Genomic DNA, 18764 nt, shown 5'->3' with positions numbered 1-18764 from the left:
TGGAGTTACGGGGTGGTGAAATTTTGTCCACCTGTCACATACCAATGAAATGGAAGATTTCAACCATCTGTCGTTAATGGATTCATCGAGTTATCGATCGATACAGATATAGAATATTAGCATTTAAAAAAATCGCTTGAATCACTTTCTAAAATGTCCTTGAACACGATTATAACGTTTCTTACTGTATATCGCTCATTTTCTGCAACAATGACGCAAAATTCACCACTTTAGGAGAAACGTGTTTCAATATATATAGTCTCGTGATAGAAAGCGTAAGGAACAATTGTTTCTCTTATACCAGCGACTCAAAGACTACAAGTTTTCGGTTAGGTAGGTCGTTGTAGCAGATCAGCGATAATCATTGTCGATCGTAAAATCAAAAATATCGATTAACCGTGGGAAACGTTATATCGAACGTTGTATTCAGTCAATGTTTAGTTCTTGATGGAAAAACGAACGAGCAGGTTTATTATATCGTCGGTGTGTAATAAATTTAGCTTTGTCTCAACGCGCGACTACGAGTAACAAAATTAGAAATATAACAAAGAATCGTGTTATCTTGTACAGTTTTTCTATGTATTACAAGTAGGATAGGAAAGGGGAAAAGCTGAAAAAGTTAAGAAGCGCTGATGACGTATACCGACAACAATTTCTTCATATTACGATTAAAGTTAGAGAGCTGCTTGACAAGATTAGCGAATAACATTAGGAAAATACAGATGGATCGATAATGGGCAAAAGAACGCAACAGGGTTAAAATTGTATGGCGCGTGTACGTATAGTCGGGGGTTGGATCGATGAAGCGTAAATAAAAAAAAGGGTACACATAAGTGGTGTGTTTTCGGGGACGAAAGAAGGTACGGAGAAGCGAGCGAGAGTAAGAAGAAATAAAGTGAGACAAAAAACTGACAGTTGTCGGTGTAATGTGAACTGAAAATATTATTAAAAAGCATTTTACAACAAAAAATAACTAAAAAAACAAACAAAAATACGATTTACAATTTAAATTAAGAACAATCGGGTTGTATCGTTTAAAAAAAAAAAAAAAATAACATAACAAACCAGTACAAAAAAAAAAGGAGAGAGAGTCGCATGTTTGTTTTTCTTTATGTGCTTCGGTACCGCTTCTTTCGGATGCAAAGAGCGCGCGCGCATACAAGAAAACACTCAGGCACACACGCATACATGTACGTCTCGATCCTCACTTTGGAAATAACGCATATCGAAGTGTATACCATTTTTTTCATTTTCGTTCGTATTTCTCGAAGGATGCTATTATGAGTAACGGAAGGGAGAAAACAGTGGTAGTGATGGCTAGCTGGCAAGGAGGCATCGTCTCGTTCCGATTTACATTTTTCTCTACAGCCATACTACTATAGTGTACGCGATAATAATAATAATATTAATGATACAATAACTAATCGGTGATAGTAATAATGGTAATAATAATAATAATAATAATAATAATAATTGCAATAATAATAATAATAATAAAATAAAAAAATAATAGTAATACGAGTAATAATATTAATAACTACGAATCAAAACAAGAATACGCGGTTTAAATACTAATGGACAGATACCTTGTGATGCAGATCTGAATGGAATAAACTGTTACGTACTTTGTCTCTTGTAAAGAAGAAAGTCCGACGTGATTATTTCGACTCTTCGTCGTTTTCACCGAAAGAGAAAGGTGGAAAGACGAGAAATACAAAGGCGAGAAGTAGATTGAAATACGAAAGAACCGCACGAAAAGGAAATCTCGACGATTTTTTGGCAGTAAGGTATTCAATACGGAATAACGTGAAAATTTCCATGTATCTCAACCAGTTATCCCTTTCCTCGATTCTCTCTATGCTCCTCCTAATTTCCTTTTTACTTCCGTTTCTATCCGTGTGTCTAGCATACCGTCGCTGAGAAATTAGCTGAGAATACTGCAGATGTACGCAACGATAGCCCGTCCGATCGTCCGATCGTAACTGTGCTCCGATAACCGATCGAATCGATACTTTCGTTGGTCTTCCGTCTGACAGATCGCGTAGCTCGGTCACGCCGTCTCCTTTCGTCGAGGCAAAAAAAGTCTCGACAAAGAAGTGGAAAGAAAGCGCCGTCGGTTCTACGGTCTCGCAGCTCCGAACGAACAGGAGAGACAGACAAATTCACCCTGCTGCGCTCTCTTTCATTCGTTCACGATCCGATTCTATCGTTTTAACGAAAAGTACATTCAGAGTATCTTCTTGCCAGTCGAATAAGATACGACGCGTATGTTTCGATAACGGTAACGACGTTTTAATTTTCAGAACGTTAGAGAAATTTCGTTTCGTCCGCCGAGGCGAGAGCGAGATCGAAGCAGACAAATTGCGCGAGGATCGCGACAGAGTCAACCGAATTGCACGATTCAGTGGAAGAACGTTGTTGGTCGGTTATGACCGAGCGCGTGTCTGGCGTGAAGATGTTACGAGTGAACCTGTAAGGACCTCGATTCGAATAGCGAACGATATAACGACGACGAATTATCAAGGATCTTCTATCAACTTTCCACAACTTTCCTCCTTCCTCTCACTGATCGTTGCCTTAATACGATTCCACCGTAGATCGCTATGAAAACACGCACGAAAGAAGTTTAACAAGTTTTAAGACTGCACAACCTGTTTCACAGCGCAAAATATTTCATTAACAACTTGCTAATATGTACTGTTATTACGAATTAATTACGAAATAGATAGAGACTAAGGGAAATACGATGATTTTTAACGATAACGATTTCCTATTCAAGGAAAAAGATATTCGCTGATCAAACTTAATTAACTAGAATACGAACGAACTCGCGTATTGTTTATTTATCGACGAATTCTAAGTACCATCTAACGATTTCCATCTAATTTGTCAATGTTCCGAATTTCATTCGAGACCCTCGAACGTTTCGAAAATTTCACCAGCGAGCAATTAGGTGACGTCGATTTAGTCGGACGAGAAATTCGAAATTATACGAAACTAGCACCGCCGTGTCGTATCAAAAGGGCGTATCTGCAACCGTCGCCTAAATCCAGTTATCCGTCTGCTAGGTAACGCGAAAATGTTTCCAATTTTTAATTTCAATTTCATGTTTAGGTCGAGTTACGAACATTGACTTATTTCGCACGTGTCACTGCAAAGCGGAAAATGAAAATAAAAAAAAAAAATGGGGTAGATTTTGACAAAGATCGGACAACTTTCGAAACGACAAGGCCGTGACAGTTTGTACGTCGGACGCGTGTAAAATTGACACCCGGTAGACGCCAAAAGTCATTTTACCGCGCCAGATACGTCCGTTTGAATGAACTCGGCGATCGAATCACGGTTAAAGGGAAATATAACAAGACTATCGATTTAACAAATTTTTCATCGAACGTCGTATCGCCTGGATCGATATGCCGAAAATTGCAGACCGACTTGCAGACTTTCCGCAACTTCCGGCCGATCTGATCGTACACGGCTGCCGCGAATGGCTCGTATCGAATAAGAAAATTGACGACGTCTCGGAAGATCCTCGTAATTCATAGTTTTGTACTTTTCGACACCGAGGGACGCCAGCTAACCTCGTTACATATCCAATGACACGTTATCAGAAAATGGTTAGGTATATTCCATTGTCAAAGATATGCTTCAAGAATTATAACGCTCTCACGGCATCTGACAGTGTGGTGCTTAAATAATGAATAGATAAACATAGAAATGATACAATAATAATAATAATAATAATAATAATAATAATACGTACGTACATACATACAAACATACATACATACATACAATAATAATAATAATAATAATAATAATAATAATAATAATAATAATAATATAATAAAAATAATAATATTTGTAATAATAAACATGCATGAACTCGCGAGGCGAAACCTCGCGCGAGGTTTCCATCATCGTCGATTCATCCAACAAAATATATTAATACTATACATTCAAATTAAAAAAAGGTTACCAGAGTAACACACGTTTTTATCGATTATACTAAAGAAAAGGAGACCAACGTACTCGAAAGAGGAAAGTAATTGGCGAATAGTATCGCTGATAGCGATGGTGATCACGACGGTGATGGTAAATCGTAACGGTGTGATGGATCGCAATGGTGATGGTACAGGTGCATTTAGGATAGGAAGGAATCGTTTCTGGCTGAATCACAAAACACGTCGTGGAAAAGGAAACGGCGTGAATGAAACGATACAGAGAGGAACAGGACCGAGCAAATGATTCGTTACATCGTTTCACTACGATTCACTACGATTCACTACGGCTACTCGCTACTACAGCGTAACACTACTACGGTTCTATTCAGCAAAATCAAATAAAAATGTTGGAGAGCGACTGAGAAACAGCTGTTTTCTACACATTTCTTACCGTTTTTCATCGAACGATCGTACTATTCAAGCACGTGCTTGATCACGTCGAGGACGTCGATCGAACATCCTTAGAAGACTGCCCCGAAGAGGGAGATCAAGTTAAACGAGAAGATGGCGCGTCTGTCCAGCTTTCGTCGATTTCATGGAAACGCGAATGATTTGGCTGCACGAAGGTTGAACCGAGGAACGAGAAGAACCAAGTTGTCAGTCTTTTTAGCGCGCGCGCACGCGCTCTCTCTTCGCAACCTCTCGTCGTCCTTCAGGCAGGCTGCCTCTCGACCTCACCATCGTCAAAATCAAACATAAATCGTACGCGTTGCTTAATCGCGCGTGTTTAACCCTGCCGCGCTTCTCTTTTCTGCATCCCGCCGCTTCCACTTCTCGACCTATCGTGGCTCTTCTCAACTTTCCACCAAGATAGTCTCGAGTCCGAGCAAAATATGAAAGAATCGTCCGTCGTCGACGAATTTTACGTTGAACGTTTCTTCGAGACAGTCTTATTCGCAACGAGCAGGGTTAATAAGAGAAACGGAATAAAGTAATACGCGAAGGAAAAGGTGCGTTAAAAGAAAACAAAAGGGGAAGTTCTCGAGGGAAACGATCGAGAAACAAAGGTAAGAAGAGTCGATTAAGCGAACAAAACTTCGACTGTCGTCACTGTCGTACTTAAAATACCGTATCTTAAGACGAATTGTTCGTCGGAGTTGTCGTTGATTGCTATGAAAAAAAAAAAAAAAAAGGAGAAACACATACATATAAATATGTATACAATATAATATATATATATATATAAAAAGAACATATGCATAACCACCTTAAAAGAGGGAGAACAGAGAAGACACGTAAGGATAAAGAGGATATGGAGAAGTCGATGCAGCACTGTCCGTCGTTAAACAGGAAAAGTCTTCGAAGTTCACAGGCTTGCGAAAACTTCAAGAACGGACAAGCCTTGACAGCGTCGCCGATCGACACTGTCGATTATCATCGTCCTTGGATCAACGAGGAATCCCAGGCAGTGCAAAGGTCTAGGCATCGATCGAGTACTCCGCGTTATTTTCCAATTACGTATGCATGTGAGAGGAGAAAAAAGAGAGAGAGAGAGAGAGCGACGAAACAAGCTCTCGCAGGCGTCGATTCGTCCGTAAATCGGCCAAGTCGATGGAAAAATCCTATCGCTCTGCGTTGGAAGAAAACGAACGAGACTGAACGGCGGTGTGTTCGTGGAGTGCCACTAAGTCGAGTTTCAGTCCCGAGTTCCGCCGGATCAATAGTTAGCACGATTCGACTAAGACACATGCAGAAACATAACGCATCCGAGGTTTTCGGAAACACGCACCTCGCGGTTTTTCTTCAGGAAATTCACGGAAAGGAGAATGGAGCGGGAAGTGTGAACAAGGGTATATGAACGGATCCGGTGTTCCGGATTTTAACGGCCAAACTTTAAACATTCAATATGTTTGGGTGTCTAAATAAGGAATAGACGCGGTACAACAACCCTGAACGGTTTAACAACCTTGTTGAAAAGTTACGAGAAAATATTTTTTTTCTTCCTTTTTTTTTTTATCATCGAAGCGAAGCGAAACGAAAATAGAGGTAAACACAAAATCGTCAAATCGATGATTTCCATATCCTCGAATGCTCTCGATTTTGCATTGTGAAGAAACTTAAACGCGATTATACCATATCTCGGACAGAAACTTGGTAAACGTAATTCTTGTAAATAGAGCGAGATATGGATGATTCGTTTGCGCGTTGCAACTAGCAATCGCGAGTATCTGGTATTTTCGTGGTAACATTTCGACAAAGTTTTAAACGACCCATGTTTGCGTAACATCGTTTTCCTATTTAGATGCATGGAACGTACCGACAAAGTTTCGATGTCACGGAAACTGGTGCACCCTGTATTTTCATGGAAAAAGGGAGACGTAACCGACAAGAACTGACAGATAGGGAGTAAAATGGGAGAGGCTGGAGGGTAAGGGTGGTGAGATTGAGGATGGAGTGACTAGCGGCGGCGAGCTCTACAACTAAACAACAACAACAGTATTTTCAGTTATAACAACATTAACAAGTAATTTTTCTGCGTGTATGCGCCTACACGTCTCGTAATGACTTTTCATTTTTCATGCGCGCGCGGCTACGTTCCGCACGCAACAAAATCGGCGTTCCAAACTCGCCTGCGTTTCTCCATTTCGTACGAGCATCTGATACGTGCGCGTACGCGTTTTCAAGAGGTTTGCACGCGTGCGTGTCACGAAGCGCCCATTCGCTGTCGAGTGCCCTACGAGTTTCCATAAATTCACCATCGGTTTCTTTCCCGTCTTTTTTCTCTCGTCAAATCCTCGAATCCTCGTTCGAAGAATCGTCGCGTTTAATCGTCGCGGTTAATCGTCCGAAGCGCGTACCCGCGTGAAAGACGTCACGCCTGTCCGTGAAAGCGACAGAGAACGTAACTCTGTTCGCCGGTTATCGTCTAGTCGGCGCGCAGCTTGGTCGCACGCGCGTACGCGCCCATGTCCGTGTTAATAAGGCCTGTCGTCGTCTGGAATTTCGACAGCTGTCGGGTCAACGCGTGTTCGCTCGCGTACGCTTGCATCTTGTTGTTTCGTCTCGTAATCGGAGTTTCGTAAACGGAAGTGAGGCGGTGGTTCGAGCGGGCGAAGATGGATAGGTAAAGTGAGCGCGAGCGGTGATGGTAGGTGGATGAAGAAGAAGATAGGCAAGTGTAAGTAAAAAAAGATCCATGAGATCGTGGCTGTGTGGCCGTCGAAACGATGGCGATAAAAACGACAACGACTACGACTACGACAACGACAACAATGAAAACGACGACAGACGATCGTTGTCGGCGTCGTGATTCGTCGCTGGTCTACATGCCGATCGGCGGTACTTGTACGTAACGATAAATGTAGAGTCGATAATCCTTGCTGGCTAGCACGACCGATCCGTCGTCCATTAAAGCCACATCGAAACATTGGGCATGCTTGACCTTGCTCTCCAGAGCGGAAACCAGTTGACCGTCTTGAGTGAAGATGGTCAGGTTGAAGTTATTATGATTGTCTGCTATCAGTATCTCGCCGACGGCGTTGATCCCTACCCCGATCGGGTAGTTGGTGATCCCTTCTCCGCCGATCTGTCGCAGATAGGCGCCCTCGTAATTGAACACCTTCACGCAATGCGCGCGATTGTCGCTGATGAAGATCTCCTGTTTGTCGTTTACCACCACTCCGTTTGGAAACTCCAGATGTTTCGAGCATCCGAACTTCTGAAGCACGTTGCCGGTCTGGTCGAAAATTATCACGCGCATCACTTTGCATTCCACGACGACTATGCGTCCCTTCGAGTCGACCGTTACACCGCGCGGATGCTGCAAGATGTTCGCCCCAAATTTACGCACGAACTGACCGTACTGGTTGTATATTTGTATCTGATGGGTCGGCGAGCGTTCCGTAACGATTATGTCGCCGGACGTTTTCACCACGGCCACTCGGTTCGGGTACAGCAACTGGCCGTCGCGTTTTCCACACTCGCCGAATTGGAATTTAAATCTGCCTTCTTTGTCGAATATTTGGATTCGATGATTGTTCGTGTCGGCCACGATAATGTCGTTCTGCGCGTTCACCGCAACCCCGGACGGCTCGGTGAACTGTCCCTCCATTACCCCGAATTCGCCAAACTTGCAATGATAGATCATCTTCTGTCGCTTGATCTGCGACTTCGGTGGGAATATCACGGCGGCGGACATCAGTTTCGACGTCAGGTCTAAAACGGGGTCGGAGGACGCGGCGTTCGCTGCCACAACGACGGACGTCGCCATTGGAAAGTGGTCGTTCGTGGACACCACCGGAAACGCGTCGCTGCCTCCGTTGCTCCATTTCTCGTAAGGATTCGCGTTTATACCGTTCAAACTGAGATCGCTGATTGTGGCGGGGAACGGGCCCAGGCTGTTGGCCGAGCTGAAACGCTTCGTGATCACCGTGCTATTGGACTCGAAGGACGACGGCGACGTGGACGAAGCGCAGGTAGAGCCGGATGATATCAGGCCGTTGCTGTAAGTTCGATCCAGGAGCAAACCACCCAAAGTGCCGATGCTACTAGATCCACTGTTGGCGTTGCTTCCGCCGTTCCCGTTGTTCGACATCGCTGTTGGTCGAGCGATGGGTGGCTGTTTGCCGATCGGGCCGGCGTTGCTCTCGTTGTTGCTACGAACGTAGCCGAACGTGTTTCGCACGCCTACCTGAATGGCCTGGTAGTTGCTGACGAACTCTAGGTCGGCAGTCTGACCGGCAATGTCCGGCGTGTAACTGAGCAGCAGCTGCAGCTTCGAGTCGAGAAGCTTCTTCACCATCAGCACTTCGGTGACGGTCGCGTACTTGGTCAATCGTTCGACGAACTCGCAGGTCTGCAGCATCTTGTCGGCCATGTCGTTGGCTTTCTGCGTCAGAACGCCGAGAGATATTTGTTTGGTGGAGAAGACCGATTCAAGCTCCTTCAGCAGTTCTTGCTTACGTTCCTCCAGCATCGATCGATAGAACTGGAAAGTGTCGTTGATCTCGTTCTGCGCCTTGTGATACTGCACTTGTAGTCGCGCTGCGCCGTGATCGGCTGCCTTCACGGCGGCTCTCACGTCCGCGGCTTTCGCTTTGCACTCCTGAACCACTCGTGCCATCGCCTCCAGCTGCTGCGACCCTACCTCGGAGATGTGCGCGCAGTCGTGCAACGGGCCAGGATGATCGGCAATGGCGCACTCTTTGCAGACTAGAGCTGTGCAAGTACGGCAGAAGTATTTTTGCTCCTGCTTGTGCCGGGGACAGTAAGGTACTTTCTCGTTGTTTCCGCTAGCGTGAAGATTGATCACCAGATTGTTCTTCGGGAGTTCGGTGGTAGCGGAGCTGGTGGTCACCGTTTCGAGCTTCGAGTCGCCTAGATTGAGCACGCGATGGCCCTCGAAGCAATGCATAAATTGGTGCGCCATCACGCAATTTGGGCAGAGAAAATTCGCACAGTCGAAGCAACGAGCTACAGCGTCGGATTCTGTGGACTTGCAACCGGTACAACGAACTCCACCGGCGCCTCCTAATCGGCACCGCGGACAGGGTGCCTCTCCAGGTTTCTGCGAGTCGAGGCAAAGGTCGCAGCTGTCGACGTCACAGATCGCAGAGTCGCTCGCAGGCGGGGAACTGCCGCTCACTGTAAGCGGGGACAGCGAGGCTAGGGATCCGATGGAATTCGCGCGCGATTCCAGCGAGAGTGTCGGCGAGGCCATCTTCAGTCAACCGGCATCCCTGTTAACAGAAATCGACGATTTATTTTAGAAATCTTTCTCGGCTACGCCTTACTTTCCTTAACCTATCGTTGTTACTTTCGTTTTCTTACAAACAACAAGATCAATCTCGACTTTTCCCTTCGGTTCTGCATACAGATCGCCATTACCGCTTTTAATTGCTCTCTTATTTGTCACGAAGCAAACGATCGTTCCGACTGCGAGTTGCATTTTAGCGGGAAAATTAGACTACGGCATCGAGATCGTATCTTCCGACACTTTACTAATAGTCTTTTTTTTTTTTTTAACGGAATGACCTGTGTTTCTCTCCTCGCCGTTAAAGAGGTGAAATTAAAACGACGATTAAGACTTTCTCTCGAAACATATTTCTATATCGTGACAAACAAGAGAACGATTAAAGGAGGCAGAGTTAGGTAAAACATCCTCTGTACTTTTGTCTTCATCTTTTATGTAATTTTAATATTTACGTCGTTGATCCGTTAAACGTGCATTGTGCGCTAAACTAAGTACGCGAACAAATTTGTTCGCGTTGATCACATCTATATGTATCCTGAAGAGTCGATCTTACTCGACGCTAAAACGCTACTATTGCCATAAGAATTAATGTTTTTAAACTTCCCGACTTTTCCTACGATATACGAGAAATTAATTTTTCAATATCTACTCCTCTTTCTATTCCGTTTCTTCTGAGAAATACATAGCCTACCTTCATTTATCGCGACCGATCGTTCAACCGGTCGAAATACTTATATCATACTACGAATATCGAGAATCTTAGTGCAATTTATTATGATAACGAGCATAATCTTATCGGCATGGAACGCGTTAAGTAAAGATATCGCAACGACGATAAAGGCACGAAAATCTGCGTCGAACTGCCAAAAATGTTTTTTCACGATTACCAAACTACGCGTCAATTCCTAGTATTTACACGGTATTTAATGATTTCCCGTGGGAACATTTAAAAAATCAGATGAGCGTGCAAAAACTCGAGTCACCAGGTAACGGAATCTCGGTGTTCATCGTCCGAGATCAATTTGCGCACGAAACCGTTTACCGTAACGATCCTGAAGCAGCGATTGTCCGACAGTCGCAACGGCCTACAGTCGCAATGCGAACGTAAAAACATAGCGATCACCGGCGTGACCCGTTTGTCATTTATCGGCATCTCGCCCACAATGGCACATGCCGGAAGTTGTTTCTGCGTAATCGTTGAATCGTCTTGGCGAGTCAACTCCGACGCGAACTTGTCTCTCTACTCTTTGCAGATCACTCGCCAACGATTCATCACGGAAAAATGTCGCCTCTCTAATTAAATCGGTCGACTGGATGGTCCTGTTTTACTCGATTGCTGGTAGGTAGATGGACAGATGAGAGAGCAAAAAGAGGAAAAAGGCGGTAGCCTGCGAGTCCAAGGTCACGAATGCGAAGGTTGTCGCGTCTCTTCTAGTTGGCACGACTGAGTTTACGATGTTCCACGCATTCGCTTTTCCACGGATCGAACGCCTGCGTTCTCCTTCAAAATCGTAGGACGAACTTCTTGCAACAGAACTTGGGTATTTGACGAAAAAAGACGTTTCGTGGATTTCTACGTCTTCGGGTCGTTGGAGATCTCGTCGTCTCGTCAAGCTTCGAATTCTTGATGCGTTGGCCCGGCTTTTTAATTTCCAGCACGAAATTGCAATTTCGTATTTCTCGCAAAATTATGAAACTTTAGTACTGCATGATTATATCGTTACTCATTGTGGAGTACTGGCATTGTACGGTATGCTAAATGTTGTACAATATTTACGTACTTTTGTATCGTATTTTATCGTAATGCGTGATAAGAGGTTAGTATATTTACGAAGCAGATAGGGATAAGTATACTCCACAAAGGAAGGAATTAACGCGTCTACTACCGTCTAAGAAGTCTTCCAACGATGGAAGAATACGATTCGATCGAAAAGAACGCAGAAAGTTTATGATAAAATCTTCCGGCAAAATTGGCCTTGACCTTGAATTTCAATTCCGCGGCAAGCTTTTCAGCAGATCGATGCATCGAGCTGAAGATGTAAGATCCACCTAATACGACCAGCGTAAAGCATCTTTCTACGCTCTGTACATAGAGCGGATAAGCGAGAAGAGAATGACGGCGACGAGAGCGTGGAGAAAAGCGAGATGGGTAAAGAGGCAAAAGCAAGGAAGGAAGGTGGGAAGGAAAATGCGCGAATAACCGAATGGATGGAACAAAGAGCGTCTGGCCGCTCCAGGAAACGCTTCTGAAGTCGGGCTAGCTACTCTTCTCTCTGGTACGCGGTACCTTCGTGCAGGAATTTTGATCGAGTCCCAAGATAAAAGGTGAATGCTCCTAAGGGAAGCACTTGCGGACTCGAGGTCGCTAGAGGCTACATTTAACATAGTGAATATCAAAAGAGGCGTATTTCGAGAACAATGGAACATGGTTATTTCGCTTTTAATCGCGAGTAATCCAGCAAATTTATTTCAATGGATTATGTCACGAGAGTGTCTCGGGGACGAGTAATATTTAAAAAGAGGGACGTTCTACTTCAATTCATTAAACCTGTATATGTAATTATAATTAAGTTTATACAACTGGTTCGCTCGCGCATAATTTACCGCGTATAATGAGCAAACACAGCAAAGCACGGGTATTGAACGTTTCGAATTGTACCTCGACGATGTCGAATGACGATAAAGAAATACTTTGTCTCCATAGCGAAGCTAATGTCACCTCGGATAAGACCACGTTGTGCGTTGTTTCAAAATTCTGTTGACAAATCCAGCGAAGTTTGCAATCGACAAAATCCGACGAATACTCATCTTTTTTTTTCGATTTCACCTTCGCATCTTGGATAAATGTTAATGATAACAATATGTTTTCCTTGAAAGGTGTTTTCGATGCTTAATATTTGTATCGTTCTCTCGAAAGTTAAGGTCTTTTTGGGGTGTTTCAGCGTCGACCTAAAGCATCGAATGCACGTACAGTCGATTCTCCTCGTTCGAGATCTCGCGGCTCTTGCCATTCTCCTTGTTCGATGTCCTGCAAGAATTTCTCGTTCGCAAACAAGTCCAAAGATGGCTATTTTTTAAGATCCTCCTTTGGCGCTAGTCATTTAGACTGGTTTGGTGGTTCTAGCGTTACTAGAGCGAGGATTCCTAGGAGGAAGTAACAATGGGAAATTGTAAATCGAAAATGAAGCAGAGAGGCTTGGAAAGGGGATGAATAAGGGGAAGAATAAGGGGAAGAATAAGGGGAAGAATAAGGGGAAGGATAAGGGGAAGGTAAATGGGAAGGGGAACTTGAAAGGGAAGGGAAAAGGAAGGAGACGAGGGAAGAGGCAGCATAGAAGAGCGCGGTGCCGGAGGTAGAGTGCGTGCACCCCGATCGATGAACGTCGTTCAGGGGTCACGCCGAGCTGAGCCGAGCCGAGCCGTGCCACGCCGCGTTTCCCCTCCCAGTGCTTGCCAACTCATAGACCCCACAAGTGTATTGACTCCCTACTCCCCGCCATGTTCCTCGTACAGCCGCTGTCACTCGAAAAGGAGAGAGGGAGAAGAGACGAAAAGAATACCTATAGCTGTGACCGCTGCGATCTACGACCTTGGACGAGAAAGGTCTCTGGAATCAGCCTGGCGAGTCACGGGGAAAATCTCTTAGCCGTCCACCATGTCGATACCTCTCTCTTCCTACTTTATTCGCCACCATTTTCCACTTACCGTTCAACGTTATCTCTGGCTACGATTACGTTTGACAGCTTTAACTAGATACTCGAATAATACCATTTGGTAACTGGATTACGGATTTTCATGCATTCGTAGAAGAATGCACGTAACGCGAGAAAATATCCAACGCAATAACAATTTTCTACCGAGGTTCTATTTTTTAAATTACGTTCTCAAAACTTCCGATTAACAAACCGATGGAAATAAAGTTTGGTGGGTGCACCTATGGCAAGAGGAAGATAGCGAACTGAAACTGTGAAATTTTTATTTCGACAAACCGTACACGTCTCTTCGTATATACACGCGTAACAGATTTTCCACGATATTGAACGTTCAGCGACTGACGCGTTTTATCGCTTGATGCAATTACCAGTTACGGTTCAAGGATACATACGAGCAATCAAACGTAGCTGGGTGGTTGTAATCGTTTTACGTTTTGTTCCTGCTCCTGCTCGCTAACGCGACAGATATTCCGATTAGATCCGATTAGATTGGATCAGAGCCGAATTAGACTTCGGTTAGTTCTAATTACCCAACTTGGTGACTAACAGACTATCGGTAATAGCTGGACAATCTGTCACGAGGATCAACTTCCCGACGCGTGAATTAACACCAAAGCTGACATTCCGCATTTCGAATTTGTCTTCTTTCTCCACGACATCGGTTGAATTTTACCTCGATCGACCACCAATGCTACTGTAAAAAGTGTTCGTGACTTGGATATTTGTTTTATGAAAACAACGTCTTTCTTCACTTCCTTTAGAAATCTACATGCGTTATTTAAACCGATGCAAGGATAAAAATACTACGAGAATCTTTCCCGCTGCGTGCGAGAAGAAAAAGAATTCGCGGTTCCTCGAACAAGAAACAGATTTATATCTTTCAAACGTGAAATGCATTTACTCCTACTAGTTAACAAAATAAGCAGAGTTACCGGCAATACGGATAATGTAAAATGGTAATTCGGCTTTCTTCTTTCTTATTTTCTTTCGCTTCCGAGGAAGAAGATTGTGGTGTACCATGGTCTCTGTACGTTCTGCAACAGTGTAAACCAGCGTCCGTGTACACGACAACGGCATTAATTCTACCGGCTGTCTAGGCGATTGGATCTCTTCAGGAAGAACGCTCTCAAGGGCGAACCATAAATCTTATCGCTCCTCGCCGGGCCACATTTGTAAGCCAGTACCTAGCAATCACGCCTAAGTGCATGAAGGAAATCGCGAGAGGCGACAAGATGGTTTGCACAGTTCTTCCCGTATCCTTTTACACGTAATTGCGGCTACGTAACGCACGCCATATAGTATCGGAAGCGGCTTTATTTCTGCGGTTAGCCGCGTAACCGCGCGGTTATCGTCCAATCGCTTTCCAACAATTATTTTACGTTTTACCAAGAGCACCGTGTCCATCTGCCAAAAGCAACCTCCTAGACAGATCTTTTCAGTCGTTTTCGAGCGAGCTGGAAGCTGACGAGACTCGAAAGAGCTCGACAAAGTGAAATTAAACGAGGAAACACGACCTTCGCCATGTTCTAGTTTATACGTCCAGGAATCAAACGCAGACAAATTAGCAGAAGAACGACACCAAGCGTCCGTAAGGTTCGCGCAAAACGTACAAGCGTAACGTAAAAACGTTGCAGATTTTCGCTACTTTGCATCTATCTTTAACATCTTTATATTTAGCTTCATATATAGAACTCTATTGCTATTACGTTAAAGTAAAAAAGAAAGAGGAAAGAAAGATGGAATCTTGGTAACTACGTTTTCTCGCTCGATTAGCGACGCATCGATAAAGAAAACTTCTGTCGCGAACATTTCCTGCACTCTTTATTCCACTTGTGCGAAACAACTGCAGTTTCATGCGTATCATTTCTTCGAAAATTTACTTTTTCCATCCAACATTACACTCGGCAATATAGTTTGCACATTTTCTACGTTTTCACGTACTGCGCGCATTTTCCTCGTCTTGCATTTCCTATAAACGCACAGAAATCCGCAGTCTAGAAATAACACGCTGCATAGACCACATATCGTTCCTCGATTATTAACATTCGCGAAATTCTAAAGGATCGTGAAACAAACGTCGAATATCTGCCAAAAATACTATCGCGTATTTAGCATCAACTAGATATTTTGGTCGAAATTAATATTTGAAAGTGTCTGAAAGAAAAAAAAGAGTTCGATCGTTCGCGCGTAGAGGAAGAAATGTTCTGTCGTGAATATTTTCCACGCTACTTATCCTACTTATGCGAAACAACACTTTATGCGCTGCATATCGCTCTTCTATTATTAAAGTTTATAAAATCGCCGTGAAAAGAGCATTGGAGAATTATCGCCATGAAATATATGACGTGAAAAATATCATCAGTATAAAAGTACAAAGCGCTTCAACATCATTCAACGATATATTTTCCAACTTTCGTCGTAAATATTTCGATTTCGAGGTGAGCGCTTTCAAGCGCGCGGAAAAATAAGTACGAAAGAAGGAAAATTGGATCATTGCTCTATACGGACAAAGACGATTTCTATCCTGAACATTTCCCGCACCCTTCTTCTACTTAGGTGAAATAACGCTACTGTTATTGAAATTTATGAAATCTCGAGAACCGTGAAACCTATCTATCGAGAAAATGTTATCGTGAAATATATTTGCATGAGAAATATTATAATATACACAGCATCGACGTTCAGCGATTATAAGAAGCTTAACGATGTATTTTCAAATTTTCGTCGTAAACATTTCGATCGAGATACAAGCGCTTCGAAGTGTGCGAGAGAAGAAATTCGAAGGAAGGAAAATCGGATTATCGAGAAGATGATTGGAGTTGCTGGGCAAGTAACGATACGTTTTCGAGGCAAGACTGCAGCCCCTCGGTTGAATGCACTGTAGGAAGGGGTGGCGGACGGCGCGTCTGGTTTCTATGGAAACACTGCATCGACCTCCCCAACCCTTCGACAGGGGGTTCCGACGAGGATCGGGTCCGTCACCGATGGTGGTGGGATTGACGAAGGTGGGGTTAACCGCCCCTGGAGAACGCTAACTGCCGGTGCATCGCCCTTCGACGCAACACGGCAATGCGTATTTCTCGTTTACAGGGCGATGAAAAGTTATCGCGAAACAAACAACGTATAAATCTTTCGTTTAATCTTGGTTTTATGTGCGCTCGCTGCAACACAAAAATACTACACGGCTGGAATTTATACCATATACTAGACATATAGGGCAACCCGCGTAACGCCACTCGCTATTTTTCTGCCATTCGCGGTTATGCGACGAAAAATATTCCCAACCGTCCTATGACGATGTACTACGAACGACGATAAAAATATTCCGAAAATACTATGTTCTCATATGGAAAGCAAGGTCAGCTTGGCTGACGCAAATAGAACGATACGTTGCTTCTATCGCGAGATCGTGGCGGACTTTATCAAGAATTCACAAAGCATATTACGTGATATTTTGACTAACTCGATACCAGGTTTATAGCACGCTTTATTTCAACGTTCGTTCAAATCGCACGTCTATTCTGCTCTTTTGCAGAAATTCGGACGATCTGCTGTTATTCAAGTGGCCGGACGTACGACTCTACGTGATATAGTAATTCTCTGTTTCTGAAATACGTCGACGAGGGAAATATCACTACTGTAAATCTAGCACCGAGTGCAGATGATACAAAATATCGCGAAACGTGCATTTCGAATCTGTCAGAGAATCCCCTGCAATCTCACGGAGAAAACATCATATGATCCTAGTTTGCGTTACCCAAGGTGAGCCATGGAACAGAGTATTTTCCGAATTTGTTGTCCCGCAAATGACGTGAAAATAGCGAGTTTCGTCACGCGGAACACAAGTGCATACCCGTTGCTGTATTCTGCTTGAATTCCAACATGGGAAGGACGCTAAAAAAAAGCACGAGGATCGGTTCGTCGCTTTGCACGATGTGTGCGCGTTTTGGTTTCAACGGCTTAAAAGCGGCAATTTCGGTTCGATCGACGAGCGACGCTCTGGAGGCCCGCAAAAGTGCAACAACGATGGATAAACTGCTGGCTGAGGATTCAGAGCAAAACGGGAAAACAGGTTGCGGGGCAGCTAGGGGTAACACAACGGATAATTTGAAATCTCGCTCGGAGGAGAAGGGAAAGATTCAAAGAGAAGGAAGACGAGTGTCTGCATCTGGCATATTCAGCCGACAATGCTGCGTCAAAACTATTGCCTGTTTCTATCGATGCAGCACACGGTTTATCCGACGATTAAATACAGAAATGGCACGGCGAGAAAGACACGGCATTCGTTCCAAGTGGAATTCGTCGAATGCTCGAAAGTAATTTTCGAACAGAAGATCCGTCTGGCGTTTCTTTTTACGGAAGCCTCGAAATTCGGATTATTCGTTTGTCCAGCTAATAATTAACTTCGAAGTCAAAGCAGCTTCTGACTCACGACGTTTCCAAGCGTCTCGGAGCGAATCGTTAGCTAGGTGAAAACATTTGTTCACCGTGAGAACCGTCCAGGATAAGATCGTACAGTCCGGTGTACGCTCTCCGCGTCGTCGAACTCGTGCGAGCATGACGCTCGCGAGAGAACGGTTTTCCGGAAGTGACGCTCGTTTCGCCGTGAAACGGTTTTACGAGCGGCAATGTTACGACGCCGAGCACCGCCTGTGCACTGAACGTACCTAGGGGTCACTGTACCCGGCGATCTTCGCGATGCCGGAAGGTCGCTGTAACGCCACGCGATACAGAAAATCGATTCTGCCTCGGATTCTCTGCTGATAACTCGCGCGCAACCTTCTCCGGGCAACTCGGATGCTGTTTCACATACACACGTGCCAGCCTATTTGCTATTCGCGTTTCCAGCTCTTAATCCACGGTCTACGCTCCACCGTTCGCTAATCTCCGCCATTTCTCTTAACGAACGATCGTTTGCCAATTTCTACCGACCATCTATATAATCCTGTCAGTCCGTTCCTACTATAATAAGCGATTTCTCTCCGTGGAATCTTAACAACATTTCGATCGGTCAACCCGTAGAGTCGAGATGCAAACGTTATGAGATGCGAATTTCTATTCAAATTACAAGTACGCGACTGCTCGCCAGTTACCTCTGTTCGTAAGTATCAGAACACTTAGCATTCATAAAGAAATGATCAAAACCTTCAACCTAAGACATCCATATATTTAATATCATAATTGAACTGTAAATTTTGTAGAAATATATGTCGGAGATGAAAGAACAGCGGGATTTGCTGTCCGGAATGTTGGGAAAAACCCCAATACCTCAGTCCAGACTTTTACTATAGCTACACTTAAGTAATAAAAATAAGAAATAGTTCTTGTTGAGAATTGTGGATCTTTGAAGCCGAA

The 18764-nt window shown here is 44.1% G+C and overlaps 1 protein-coding gene across 4 annotated transcripts in view; it reads right to left on the bottom strand.

Annotated features, from left to right (window-relative positions):
* brat (tripartite motif-containing protein brain tumor) overlaps positions 1–18764 on the bottom strand; it is a 213840-nt gene that overhangs the window by 43254 nt on the left and 151822 nt on the right. For 3 of the 4 annotated variants that reach the window (XM_069110890.1, XM_069110889.1, XM_069110888.1), the window contains exon 2: positions 5118–9682. The exons of the other annotated variant lie outside the window; for it this stretch is intronic. In XM_069110890.1, coding sequence (XP_068966991.1) covers positions 7267–9663 — 2397 coding nt within the window. In that variant the 5' untranslated portion in view covers positions 9664–9682 and the 3' untranslated portion in view covers positions 5118–7266. Of the gene's footprint in view, positions 1–5117; positions 9683–18764 lie in introns of those variants that run through there. 4 annotated transcript variants of the gene reach the window in all.

The sequence above is a fragment of the Bombus flavifrons genome, chromosome 4, assembly GCF_040668555.2.
Source record: "Bombus flavifrons isolate JBK064 chromosome 4, iyBomFlav1_principal, whole genome shotgun sequence".
Classification (NCBI taxonomy): domain Eukaryota; kingdom Metazoa; phylum Arthropoda; class Insecta; order Hymenoptera; family Apidae; genus Bombus; species Bombus flavifrons.
The sequence above is the reverse complement of the archived record's forward strand: the minus strand, read 5'-3'. Positions and strand labels throughout refer to the sequence as shown.